The 14,555-nt window shown below is 40.9% G+C and overlaps 1 protein-coding gene across 1 annotated transcript in view; it reads right to left on the bottom strand.

The window, feature by feature from the left end:
* Window positions 1-6,038: 6,038 nt before the first annotated feature.
* KLHL42 (kelch-like family member 42) overlaps window positions 6,039-14,555 on the bottom strand; it is a 21,129-nt gene continuing 12,612 nt past the window's right edge. Inside the window, exons 2-3 of the mRNA XM_006866968.1 lie at window positions 13,499-13,692; window positions 6,039-6,494 (exon numbers count right to left, since the gene is read on the bottom strand). Of these exons, the coding sequence (XP_006867030.1) occupies window positions 6,043-6,494; window positions 13,499-13,692 (646 nt within the window). The 3' untranslated portion in view covers window positions 6,039-6,042. The remainder of the gene's footprint in view (window positions 6,495-13,498; window positions 13,693-14,555) is intronic.

Below are 14,555 nucleotides of genomic sequence, written 5' to 3'. Positions count from 1 at the left end.
CAGAGAAAAAGAGGAAGATCCCCAGAAAGATGGATTGGCAAAGTGGCAGCATTAATGGCTCAATCGTGGCAACAATTCTGAGGTTGGCCCAGGATTGGGCAGTGTTTTGTTCTGTTGTGTATAAGGTCACTATGAGTTGGTACCAACTCAATGGCACCTAACAACAACAAGCGACTAACACTTTCCCCCATACCCCACTCCCAGCTTCACAGTCTGTCGATCTTGAGCAATACAGCAATACATTTTCCTAGAGAGAAGGGTACGCAAAAGAAAACCATAGGAAATGTTTGAAAACATAGGAACTGATGATGTTGGGCCCTAACAATTGCTTAACTCTGGCATTTAGACTTTATTCTATCATTAAGTATTATAAAGCATCTGAGAGTCCATGAGGGGGATTTAAAAAATTTTTTCAGGTTTGCTGAGGATCCTAAACCATCCTTCCAACACATCTATACCTCTTGGATCCCTCTTCTATAAACTCTAAAGCTCTCGTCATCTGTGCCATTCAGTACGGCCCTTCCTTCCAACAGCATCTCTCCTGACTGATTAGCAAGTGTTCCTCTGGCATTCTGTCAGCCAAGCGCTCCTCACCACAGGCACCTGTCTCGAACCTCATCCATTTCCTCCCTGCTCTGACATAGTCCTGTGTATACAGCAGATGCATAGTACCCAAGACACAATAAACACTGACTTAGAATTCTTTTAATTGAAAAGTTTTCTTCTAAAGTTCTGTTTACAAACACAAAATGAATGCTGTTGTAGCTAGTGCTTCATAGGCATCATTGTATTTAAATGAATCATATGACAATGTTTACATTTTTAAGCCACATGTGAAACTGAAGACTCAATATCACCTTTTTTTTGTTTTTACAAAGAAAGTATTAGTCATAACAAACTTTCATTCTGCAGATTCTGGTATTACCTAAGATGACTACTAAATATGAAAACACTGTAGGGGCATCTAATGAGCATCGTGTCCTTAAAAATTTTTTTTGTTGTTAAGAAAATGACACCATTATGCAAATTACAAATAGTTTGCTTTGCTTTGCTAGTTAATAAGCTGTGCATTCAGCTGAGAAGGCACCAGTCAACCCTGCAAAAGTCATTTCAGCGTACTGTTGCCCTTCAAAATAGACTGTCTTTTTATATTTAATGTGTCTACTGTAGAAATGGAAACAAACGGTTACGTCAAAATGCAGGATTCAGCCTGTGTCAATTTGTGTTTTCTACAATGTTTCTAAATTAGCAAAAGAAAACGAAAAACAAATACCACTAAGTGCATAAAACATAAGGATGGAAAGCTATCCTTTTGATAATTATCACATAGACAAAGTCAACTGACTTTTCCTTGATACTAGTATCTCAATATGGCGGCTCTGCACCATAAGCACTGGACTGCAAACCACGAAGATGATTGGTTTCTGGCTTTCTACTCCCTCAAAGACTTAAAACCTCGGAAACACTGTACAGGGCCACTGTGAGTCAGACCGGACTTGACGGTACTTAACAAAAGTCTCTCGAAGAACATTTATTAGTACTTTTTACAATAGAGTTTTAAAGGCAAAAGCCCCTGCATCAGCTTGCTCTCCCCTAGTATTCATTCACTTTCATGGCTTTGCTTTTCATTTTCACTCAACCAACCACTGATGCCTCAATTGCAAAGCAGGGATATCTTTAAATAAAACAGATCACATGGAATCTTTTTTTTTCCCCCACAAAAAAAAACAGAAAAGACTATTAAAAGTGACAAAAGCAGAGTGAAAAAATAATGCATAGGATGAAATGTTCAAATGTGCAGAAAAACCTGGTTTGCTTAAAGTAATGTACATTTAAAGCAATGTACCAATTGGGCTAAGACTGAAGAAGTTACCAGACCATAGAGCCCCCTGTGTGCCTGACAATAAGAACGCAGATCTTTGGAATAGGCATCCTGGTTAAGAGGGTTAGGTAACATTTAACATTTACCAGACTGTAAGCTCTTCAACGTCACAGTTCTCAGTTATGTCTGTTTTTAGCACAGTCTGGTACATGGTAAATACTCTGTGTATTTCTGGGAACCAGGGGGCTGAGTTCAATGAATTCTCCACTTTCAAAATTATGTTGGGTGATAATCTACTCAGCAATTCATTTACTCCTATGCCTAAGCCTTCCACTTACTCTGAAGGGACTGTCAGACCAGGGACTGTAATACCCAGTCCTAGCATAGAGGGTAGGAGTGCTCTGGTGTTAAGCATTTCCCACCCTTGGGGTAGAGAATAAAGGCATCTAACATGACCCAGACTCCTGGGTGCTGCCACGGAGCCTTGATGCTCTGCAAGAAGCTGCTGGTCACCAAGACAATGCCTTTCCACTCAGTTTACCTGTTGGCCAAACAGGTCAAGACTTTACCTGAAAACACTGCATCCACAATGTCCAAGAAGCAATTGTCTACTGAAAACGAGCAGCCATTTATTTAATGACTCCTTTTATAGAGAAAGAGCTTTTGTGCATCTCCGGACAGCTTGAATTGAGGATCTAAGGCATTTGCAAGTACTTGGAACCTTGGTTCCAAAAACAAACAGAAAATAACTGCAGAGTTAAATTAATTCTCTTTGGTTTTCATGCTCAATCTTTCACCTTTTTGTTTGTTTTTTACTGGTACTCAAAATTCTTAAAACCAATACTGTCAAAATAATCAACATATTTCTCAGGGGAGAGGCCCCTGTAGCTAAAGGTGCTTAAGGGAAGATCAGAATGCCTGCGAAAATCAACAATTTCCATTAACTCCCAGTCACGGTTCACTGGCATTCAGACCATTCTCTGCACCTCACGGAGCTTCCAGCAGGGTGGCTGCCACCAGGGGGTCCTCTGAGTAGCTACCCTTCCCTAGGTGGGAGGTCAGCATCGTCAGCACAGCCTCAGAAAATGGAGCTAACACATTTAGAGAACTGGATGGCAATAAAAGAGAGGGATATTATCAAAGCATAAAGGACAGTCTCAGGGACAAGGAGAGATGTCCATAGGTAGAATCTTCAATATATCAAGATGCCAACAGAAATTAAAATTACCCTCAGAGTTGACCCTGCTGTCAGGCATAGGAGGAAGAACGACTTCACAAATCTACAGACTTCACAGCTCTGTCGCTGTGGCTCATCACACGTCTCCCAAGCAATGCTGTCAGCCAAGAGCAACACAACCTTGTTAGACGACTGTGTATCTCAGAGAGGGCTATAATACGCAGGCACACACATACACATTCATGTATGCGCACCTATACATGCAGGAGTCCTGGTATGGCACTGTGGGTTAATGAATTGGACTGCAAGGTCGATTTGGACCACAAGTTTAGCAGTTCAAGCTCACCAGCAGCTCACTGGAAACCCTATATAGGGTCGCAATGAGTTGGAACTGACTCAACGGCACACAACATACATGCGTATCAAACCTGGTTTATTAAAGCGTTTTCTGGATCAGATTATACCTTCACTTGGTCCAAAACTCTGCTTGTCAGCATTGTTGTAATTAAGTGCCAATGACTCACAGCGACCCTATATAGTTTCTGAGGAGCAGCTGGTGGGTTTGAACTGCCAACTGTGTGGTTGGCAGTCCAGTGCTTATCCTACAGTACCACTCCAGGTATTAATAGACCCAAAAAGTGTAATCCAGAAGCAACCGGTTGGTAGAAATAGTATTTTATCCAATACAGTTACTTACAAATTAATCTCCACGTTTTTCACGTACTAACTCAATTGGGCAAGATGTTCTGAAAATACAGGGATAAGCCTTTATAAAGTTAAGCTCTATAGAAACAAACGGTAACTATTAAAATAAATTAATCCTTAAACATATCTAATCAAAGTATTGTTGTTGTTATGTGCCATGGAGTCAGTTCTGACTTATAGTGACCCTGTAAGGTTTCCGAGACTGTACATCTTTACGCGAGCAGAAAGCCTCAGCCCAATTCGTAACCACTACACTAGCAGAGCTCCTTATAGGTCACTGAAAATCCAGCTCTACAACAAATATAAATGAATATAAATCCATTGCTAAGTACCATTCCTGGGAAGATTTCAATTGTTCGTTGTTTTTTAAAGGCTAAGTATTTGAGACTAACTGGTTATGGCTTATTGATGCTGTTGTCAAGTGCCATCAAGTCAGTTCTGACCCATAATGACTCTGTACAGCGTTTCCAAGGAGCGACTGGTGAGCTTGAATGGCCAACCTTGCAGATCAAAATGACTTTGCTGTCCAGCACATTAGCCCACAGTGCCACATCAGGACTCCAGTCATGCCTTAGTAACCCTTAAACAGTGTTGTAAATAGACTACTGATAAGATTTGGTGACAAGATACACAGATCTGTCTCCATGCCCCCAAATGAGGTTTACCTCATTTTACCTTCTAGTGTGCTCCTTAAAAGTTGTACAAATACAATATAACTGTGGCATAATGGTTAAGAGTTTGGCTGGTAACCAACAGGTCAGCAGTTCAAACCCCACCAGCTGTTCTGAGGGAGAAAAATGTGGCAATCTACTTCCATAAAGATTATAGCCTTGGAAACCCTGTGGGGCAGTTATTTCCTACAAGGTGACTATGGACTTGACAACACACATTTTAAGCATACTAGTTGGCCAAGGTCCTAAAGGATCCCTGTAGTGACTCCTTTAATAAACTGAAGAAATCCCCTGACCTACACCGGCACAGTGAATGGCCTACTGGAGGCACTCAGCAAGTGTTTGTTAAATGCAGTACATATTTGCCATGTCAGCATTTGCTTTTCTATGGGACATTCTTGAAAGTGAAGCATGCTGTAAGTGCTATTAAGACAGGAGAGGTGGAATCCAGCTCAATTTGATTAACCAATTCCCTAACAAAAGATCAAAGAACTTCAGAAAGTGCTTTTCCATCTAAATAAAATTTCCATAAATAGGTCTCTATTTTTTAAGGAATGCTGACCTATGACTGGCAGAAGCTTTCATTCACCATTAACTTACTGCTTAATTTCAGAAATGCCACCAGAGGCCATACTTCTTCACAGAGCGAGCTCCTTCCCTTGGTCCAGCACAAGCGTTTCCCGGCAGTCCTCACCTTACCCCCAGAACCAAGGCAGAAACCAAAAGGCTACGATTAAATGAGAGGCTGCCTGATGGAAATATGAGCTTTTTTTCTTTTTTTGGCCTTAACACAGAAAGTAACTCAAATACATTCAATAAACATGAACTCTTAAAGGCTTTTTATTTTTCTCATTTGGTATTCCTTTCCTATTTAAATGTACAACTATAGCTCATATTATATATATCCTTTTAAACAATATATCCTCTTTGAAAACCCAAGCTAACTAGCAATGAAATTTACCTGACACAGAAGGGAAATGGAAGGTTTTCTATCAGCCTATTTCCCTAACATTCGTAATTGTAAAAAACAAAAGATGAGAAAAAAATAGCCAAGAATGTTTTCTACACAAGGTTTGGGAGTACTGGTTATTTGCACGGATTCACTGTAGTGCTCCATCAGTGTAAGTTTTCTGAAAAATAGTGAACAAATGAAATATCTGAACACAGATCCCTACAGTAAACAAAGGGTCCCTGTGGTCGTGGCTTGGAAGTAGAGAGGATGACAATGTGAATACAAATGTTTGTCAAATACACTGATTTCTAAAAACTCTCACTTAAGGTATTAACGATGTTATTTCAAGTGACCTAAATAAAGCAAATTTAAAAAATAATATTTACCATTCAAATCAATTACTGACTTTGGCCCTTTATTAACCAGACATAATCAATGTACTTATTGATAATAAGTTTCAATCATTCAATCATATCTGGATAAACACGTCATCGTGGATTTGCTCCCAAATTTAAAAAACAGTAACGTTGCTCTCTTTTCTCCACAAGGTTTCAAGTAATTAGTTCAAGTGAGCTTATTTACAGCTGCTCTGTAAGTGACCTAATTTATCACATTGTCCCCTTTAAAAATCAGTCTCCCTCAAAACGGGACATTGCATTTTCTTTTTGGTTATTTAGTTTTGAACCAGGTTTCTTTAAAATAGTCAGTCAGTCAGTCATGTTTCTTTTTTATTGGGCAGATAAAGAGAAGAAACCAGCAAGTTATGTCCAAAGGCTGGGAAGCGCCTAAACGCTTCCCAACTATCTGAAAAGATATTGTACTTGAGGAAAACGCGATGTTCCAGGCTGGTTGATAAGGTAACGTCCCTGCTCATGATGTAGATGCCATCATTGTGGAGTGCACAAGTCAAGTTAAGGCCTGATTTGGACGTGTTCTCCTTGAGGTAGAGCCACTGCCGGGTGATGGTGTTGTAGGACTGCACAGTGAGCATGTCCTCACTCTGGCTGCTCCTCCGGTTGGGCCCCAGTTCATGGAGACAGCCCCCAACGATGTAGATGGTCTCCTCTACTGACACCATCTGCTGCTTGCGAATATGGACATCGCATGTTTCAAAGAGTGTCCACATGTCCGAAGAGGGGCAATACTGCAAAATGTTCATGTTCCGGTCTGAAACAAAGGAAGAAGCCAAACAATAGCACATCTATAAGTTGCACTCTTTACAACCTAGGCTGCAATAAAATGTGCCAAGGTGGTACAGTGGATTAAGCATTGGGCTTCTAACTACTAGGTCAGCAGTTCAAACCCACCAGATGTTCCGAGGGAGAAAAATGAAGCTTTCCGCTCCCATAAAGACTTACAGCCTTGGAAACCTTAGGGAGTAGTTCTGCCCTATAGAGTTACTCTGAGTCAAAAGTGACTCAGTGGGAGACGGTTTACACCTATAAACTTTAATATCATAGACCTGACAATTTCAGAAAAGCAGAGGTTGGGAAAATATTACAATGGTTTTCCAAATGGCTAGCAGGAGATGCACTGAGATTGATTTGCAGCTGGCCTCCCATTCAAGCATGCCCCTCCTTGGGAGACTCTCAAGAACTAGTAAGGCCAGGAAGATGAGCAGCTTGAGTTGGTCACATTCTCTCTTCCCTGGTGCCCTTACACCTTAGAGAAACACCAGGCCAACGTAAAAACCATAGCCTTAGAACCCTCATCAACATCTACAGAATTACAGGCTGAGCTCTAAGAGCACAGAGTCTTTATTTAAAAATAGTTCATTTTGTTATTGTGGAGACTACAGCCAGCAAAACATACACCAATTCAACTTTTTACACATACAATTCAGTGACACTGGATCCAGTTTCTGAGTTGTGTGACCATGACCATTTGGACCCTCCTTTTCTGAGCTGTTTCTCCCTATTAACAGAATTGTGGAAGAATCCAATGGTTCGATGATAGAATTCTTGCCTCTCACGTGAGAAATCCAGGCTTTATTCCTGGTCAGTACACTTCATGAACTTTCCTTGGACTCCTGGTGTGTCTCTGTATGATCAACACTAAACTGAGAACCACAAGGTCAGCAGTTCAAATCCACCAGCTGTTCTTTGGAAACCCTATACAGGGTCACTGTGAGTTGACCGACTTGACAGCACTTAATAACAATTACCATAAACTCACTGCCCCTTAAGGTTCTATCTAACCTTTTGAGTTCCTATTGCCAATCTGATCCCATAGAGATAAATCCTAAAAGAACACAATGCTCACAGCAGATGTTCTTCACAAGTTAATCTAAAGTATGTTTGATCTAAAGAAGGCTTCAGGGATATTTTTGGTTGGAGGTTAAAGATAATCTTAGAGCAATGATTCCGGGGCTCATCTAAGAGCATATATTCTTGACAGATGATCTTAGGAAACATAACCAGGGTACAAAGCAGATCTCCCGGGACTATTTAAAGGAAAGGACACAAAATTACAAGTGAGAAAAAAATGCAATAAAGTCTCATGTGAGTTTTTTAACAAGTCATAGAATCAATCACTTGACAACTTGGTTTCCCAACTGTAAAAGGCAAAGACTCTACTTTCTACACATACATTTCCTAAGAAATGTATGGATAAAATTCATTGTTCATTGCTGTGCAGATAAAATCAGTTGACAGATGAAGAATTACTCTGACATTATTTAAAATGAACAGATTTTCATTAAGGGAAAATGCTGCCTCCTTTAAAAAAAAAAAGGTGAAATTTAAACTATCTAGTTTTCTTTCTTTTTTTTCTTCTTCTTCTGTTGTTTTTTCTTTTTCCTCTAGGAAAGAAAAATGGATTCTTTTAGTTGCAGCAGAAAAAAATGCTGAGTTAATCAGCAAGAAATACTTTCTGTGTCTTGTTGCTGTTTAAACAAAATCTATCAGCAGAAGAGATTGCTCTGCTTGAGAATTAAAGTACAACCAAAACGTGATGGCTCCACATTATAAGCACTGGACTGAGAACCACACGATGGGTGGTTCGAGCTCACCCAGTCACTCCGCAAAAGAAAGCTTTCTGTCCCACAAAAATTTTAAAGCTCCAGAAACCCTATACATGGTCACTGAGTCAGAACTCACTTGATGGAACTTAACAACATGAAATGCGGCATTTTGATTGTTTTAGAAACAGGTAAAAGAAGATGGCTCATTTTCTCAAGGCTTTCACTCCTGCGAGACAGGATCCACCCACCAGGTACTAAGTTAATTATGCCTCAGAGTACAGAATGAGGCAGTGATGCTTTAATGGTAGAATTCTTGTCTGCAATACAGGAGACCCGGGTTCAATTCCCAGCCAATGCATCTCCCGAGAATCTACCATCCTGTCAATGGAGGCTTTCATGTTGCTGTGATACTGAACAGGTTTCAGCACAGCCAATGAAAACTCTATGGATGACAACAGTCCAATCCCCAACCTCTCCTGGGAATGGTACAGGCAGAGGCAGCAATTTTTTCTGCTGTGCCTGGGCTCACCATGAGTCATGAGCTGATGAGATGGCCATTAAGAGGAGAGCGGGAGGGTGATGAAATGAGATCAGGTGTTGCGTACGCAGTACCTCCCTATGCCTGTAGAAATTTTAGAAATTATGATGGCTTTAAGGATCTGGCCTTCTTAATTTCTGCCTGCACTAGTACTTCCCTATGTTTGTTTCTTTTCTATTGCAGCTACTGTGATAAGGAGCTTTCCTGAAGATAGCTCAAACAAGTCTGGTTACTAATCTGTCAAAAACTGCTCCTTAGTAACCTGCTCTCCCCCACAGCATGAATAAAGGACTTATTCTAGAAAAGCTTCACTGTATTTTTCAGTCCCAGGCCTGAAGGTCTTTCCAGGTCTTCTGTAAATGTTTTCTCTCCTCACCAACGAGGGCTCAGACCATGATGAGGTGGTTTGCGTTGGTTGAATGATTTTTTTTTTTTTTTCATTTTTACATTTAGAGTTGATTCTGAAGTTTGACAAATCAACTTTCTTCTCTTTAATCGTTACTATACTTTCTACTGAATTTCTTTTCATTTTGTCAAGGTCTGCCAAATACTTAAAATATTCAAAAAATGATTATAAAACTTATAAACAAATTATTAATTGCTGAGTTTTAAAGAATCTCACCTAACTAAGGCAGCAAGCTAAGAGACAAATTGTAAATCTTGATTTTGTTTTCATGACAATAATGATGGTTTCTTTTACAGAGAACTATTAGCAGTTAGTCGCTGGGAAGAGCACCAAGCGGAAGAGTAGGAAGGCTTTGGAGTAAACGTAATTGCCCTGCCCTCTTCATCTTAGAAAACGAGTTTTCAACCCCTACACAAACATTCATCAATCCACATCACCTAACCATCCCATCTTGAGTATTTTGGCTTGGGGAATCCAGGACAGAAATCACAGTGGGTGGTCCAAATGAAGAAGGCACATTAGTAGGAGCTTGTGAAGCTAGAAAACACACAAGAAAGGGTTTTCCAGGTCAAATCCAAATGACATTTGCTCAGCCAGGGTCATGGAAAAATTAGGAAATCTACCAACAGAGTCCTCTTTGGGGTGTTTAACAACTCCTGGTTAAAAGAAAGGTCAAAGGACCATGTGTACGTTACTTCCGTCCACAGGATGCATTCTGTGTCGCTCAATCCAGGAGGAATCAAGAATTCTTAGCAATGTATATAGATAAGTAACTGTGTTTACTTTCCTAAGAGAAAATACACGGACAGGAATTCTCTGGTGTATGGCTTAGTTGTTCAGTTGCTGTCCTTGGGTGATGCCAATGGTTAACCTGCTTGGGTGCTAAACCAAAAGACTGGATGTTCAACTCTACCCAAAGGTGTCTCAGAAGAAAACACCATGGAATAAAAGTTACACTGAAATATATAGGGTGGTCAAGAGTCAGAGACTGGACTGCACTAGATGGCTTAGTTTAAGTATATAAATTAAATCGCTGCAATTTAAACACCAATGCTGAAGGTTTTTAAAAAATGACTATTGGATCTCTTTTTTTTTTTCAATTATTTGTACAGCAAATGCTGACATGACCCTTTATCAGTGCCATCAGTGGAGGTCAATGGTGGTGGAGGCTATGTGCTAGGGAGTCGCTTCCGACTCATAGCGACCCTGCACAGGCTTTCCGAGGCTGTCAAGTCTTTAAAGGAGCTGAAAGTCTCATCTTTCTCCTGTGGAACAGCTGGCAGTTTCAAACTGCTGACCTTGAGGTTAGCAGCCCAACTTATAACCACTACACTACCAGAGCTCCTTAGAGAATCAATAAATGGTGAAAATTTGAAGTGAAAACACAGTTTGCTTCAATGCATTCCTCTTTGCCATGAACATAAATGCACATAACACCTGCAGTGGGTTGAACGGTAGATCCCAAAAAGATGTGTTCACCTATTAAATCCCAAAACCTATGAATGCAACCCCATTTGCAAGAAGCATCTTTGCAGATGTAACTGTTGAAGATCTTGGGATGAAAGCATCCTGCATTACCAAGGTGGGTCCTAAATCCAATGGCACATGTCCTCCTAACAGTCAGAAGAGGAGAAGACACAGATACACACAGAGCAGAGACTGGAGTTAGGCATTCACTAGCCTACGAATCAAACAAAGTTATGAAACCCTCAGGCAGGAAACAAGCACAGTAATTATCCTGATTCTATCTTTTTGCAGTATCTCAATCTTTTCCGGAGTCTTGATGTGACGCTGTAGGATAAGCAGTAAACTGCTAATCACAAGGTTCAAATCCACCAGACGCTGCTTGAAAACCCTATACAGGGTTGCTATGAGTCGGAAATTAAAGGCACTTAATAAATACAAGCCAAGGAACACCTGGAACCACCAGAGGCTGAAGAGAGCAATGACAGATTCTCCCCAGAGTCTTCAGAGGGGCCAGGGCTCTATAGATTCCCTATTTTGGAATCTGATCTTCAGAACTGTGACAGAAAAACCTTTGTTGTTACAGACCACCTCATTTGTGGTCATCATTTGTTATGGCAGCCCCAAGAAACTCTTGTACCACCCCACCATTCCCCACCTTATACCACCCACCATATTCCCTACCATGCCAACTCTTTAGAGGCATTCTAAAACATACTCATCAAAATATTTTGCTGTCATCAGCTCAAAATCATAAAAAAAAGACCAGGCTTATAGGTCAGAAAGAGACTGGAAGAACCCCAAGACTATGGCCCTAGTCACCCTTTAGGTCTGGAACAGCACTCACTCTCGTGGCTCAATTTCCACCCAAGAAATAGATAGGTCTATGAGGGACAAAACACTAGTGAGGTATATACACCATAAAATGGTCAACCTTCGAGATCACAAGGGCAGCATTTACCTAAGGATAAAATTCAGAAGAGTGGGGAAAGGCGGAGGAAAGGAGACAAGAATCTCAGGGAGGAAGTGGGTAGTGATGGTGTGGTGACGGAATTATCAGTCAGTGAGATGAAACCAAATGTGTGATTTGTTGAATGTAAGACTGATAATGTAACTTCACTCAATTCACAATAAAGTTAAAAAAATTTTTTTCTTTCATAAAAAAAAGTAACTATGAATAAATCAGATGCTCAAAAAACACTATTCCTCTAACATAAATTTAATTTGTTCCTCTAACATAAATCTTCAAAACAAGACACATTTGATGAAAACGATTTCTACCAACCATCTGAAGGCTATTTTAACATGTGGACTTGTGTCTCCTATGTGGTTATGAATGGTCACATGCCGCTCAATGGAATCATCAGGATCACTCTGTCAGGCTTGTTATCAGCCAAGTTTGCAGGACTCTATCCTGTCCATATTGTACCACAGACATATAAAGGAATATATAGTATTTCACTATGTCAAATACAATAGTTTTAACTTTACTAAGGAGCCCTGATGGCACAGTGGTTAAAATGCTTGGCTACTAACATGAAGGTTGGCAGTTTGAACCCACCAGCTGTTCTGCTGGAGAAGAGGTGGCAATCAGCTTCTGTAAAGATTTACAGCCTTAGAAACTCCATGGAGGCAATTTTGTTCTGCTCTATAGGATCACTGTGTGTCAGAATCAACTCTTTTAACGTGGAGAGAGCTACCTGAAGTAGGCGAGAGAGAGGAGGAAATGTATACCTCTTACCTTGCTGTTTGTACTACCGCCACATAAAATGCTTCCGTACCAAAAACACCAGTATAAACTCTGCTGGAGCAACTTACTTTTCACAAATTGTGTTTGTTGTTGTTAAGTGCTATTGAGTCAGTTCCAACTCATAGTGACTCAAACCCTGCATAGGGTCTCCAAGGAGCAGCTGGTGGGTTTGACCTGCCAACCTTGTGGTTCACAGTCCAGTGCTGATCCTACAGCACCACACCAGGAGTCCAATTTATACATTACAAACTACAAAATGCCTACAAAAAAAGTGAAAAACACTTACGCACAGATTAAGATCTAGCACAGCCACCTTCTACCCCTAGTTACGAAAGAGGTTCCTTTTGAGTTTGTGTTCTTGTTCCTACTACCTCTGAGAACAGGAATGGTTCCTGAACTGTGTCTGACATGTTTATGCTGGAGAACGGAGAAAACAAAAATGTAGGCTGTCATGAACTCCCATAGGGTGAGGGTAGAGAATGTATTTCTGAATGGGGGTGGGAATTACCCAGATAATGCTCCCTGCCAATGACCAACCCACCTCAGAGAGCAGTTGAGATACCTGAACAGCCTCCACAAATCAGGATCAGCCAAGTCACAAGATGGCTAACTACAAAGTTGAGTTTCCAAAAACGGGAAGAACAGCCATATTCTAATCTCTTCCCCCTGGTGGTGGTGGTTATGTGCTACGGAGTCAGTTCTGACTCATAGCGCCCCTGCACAGGGTTTCTGAAGCTATAAATCTTTACGGGAACAGAAAACCTCATCTTTCTCGCACAGAGCAGCTGGTAGTTTCAAACTGCTGACCTTGAGGTTAGCAGCCCAACTTGTAACCACTATACTACCAGAGCTCCTTCAGATCATCAAAGGTCCCTCCTGCCCAAACTATGTCTTTCCCATAAGATGCTGTCCCTTCCAGATATGTAAATATGTAGTATTTAATGCATACAATCACACTCGGATGACTGGAACATTTTTCCTGGCTCCCTTGTCCTTTCCAGGCTGCGGAAGCTTACATATAGTATACCACTTACTTGGACGCTTCACTTACCTCTGGTAGTATATCCTCCAATGACATAAATGTTCCCCTTACACTCACACGCAGAGAACTCAGCCAGAGGGTTCGGTAAAGGTGCCACAAAATTCCACGCATCCTGCTCTGGATTGTAACACTCAACATTAGAAACAGCCTGACCACCAATGGCATAGAGTTTTGAATTAACAGCTACAAGTTTGAAGTTGGACCTGAAAGAGAGACACAAGGGCCCACAAAGTCAGTTCCCTTGATAATTAGTAAGCACATTGATAATGTTGTTGTTGTTGTTATGTGCCGTGGAGTCGGTTCCGACTCAGCGAACCTGTACAGGGTTTCCGAGGCTGTAAATCTTTACGGGAGCAGAAAGCCTCATCCTTCTCCCGCAGAACAGCTGGTTGTTTCAAACTGCTGATTTTGCAGTTCACAGCCCGATTTGTAACCACTACACTACACTGATGATATAAATTGCTAAAACAGAGTATGGCATCTGCTGGAAACTTGAAGACTATTCGTTTTCCAAGTTGGGTGCCAAAGCAATCACTTGATAGTTTCTCAAAGTCCAGTCTTCCTCAAAAAAGAGCATTCTTCAAACTTTAACAATGGAAAATAAGCACTTTAATACAAAAAGTTCCAATCTTGTCCAGCTTGGTCTTAGGGCAAGGGCCAAAGATACTTTGTACATTTTTAACTCAATACCTTCTTTCAGGGACAAGGACAAGTGATAATGGCAAAAAGCACCCGCCAATTGTTTTTCTCAATTCAAAGTGCTTTCCTCTTTTTTCTCCGGGGCTCCAGTTTAGGTCCACACAGTGCAGCCGACAGAGACAAGCAAGTGAAGACCTATGCAAATGGTGATTGCTAAAGGATGACCCGAAGACCCATCAGCATGAGTGCACCCCAGCAGGTCACCAGCCCTCCAGCCCTCCTTCCTCCAAAACAATTACATCAATTATATATATATATATATATATATTGTGGTTGTTGTTGTTAAGTGCCATCGAGTCGGGTCCGACCCATAGCGACCCTGTACAGGGTTTCCGAGGGTGTAAATCTTTACGGGAGTAGAAAGCCT

The sequence above is a fragment of the Chrysochloris asiatica genome, unplaced genomic scaffold (genome assembly GCF_000296735.1).
Source record: "Chrysochloris asiatica unplaced genomic scaffold, ChrAsi1.0 scaffold00098, whole genome shotgun sequence".
NCBI lineage: Eukaryota > Metazoa > Chordata > Mammalia > Afrosoricida > Chrysochloridae > Chrysochloris > Chrysochloris asiatica.
Note: the sequence above shows the minus strand (reverse complement) of the source record. Positions and strands in the feature narration are given on the sequence as shown.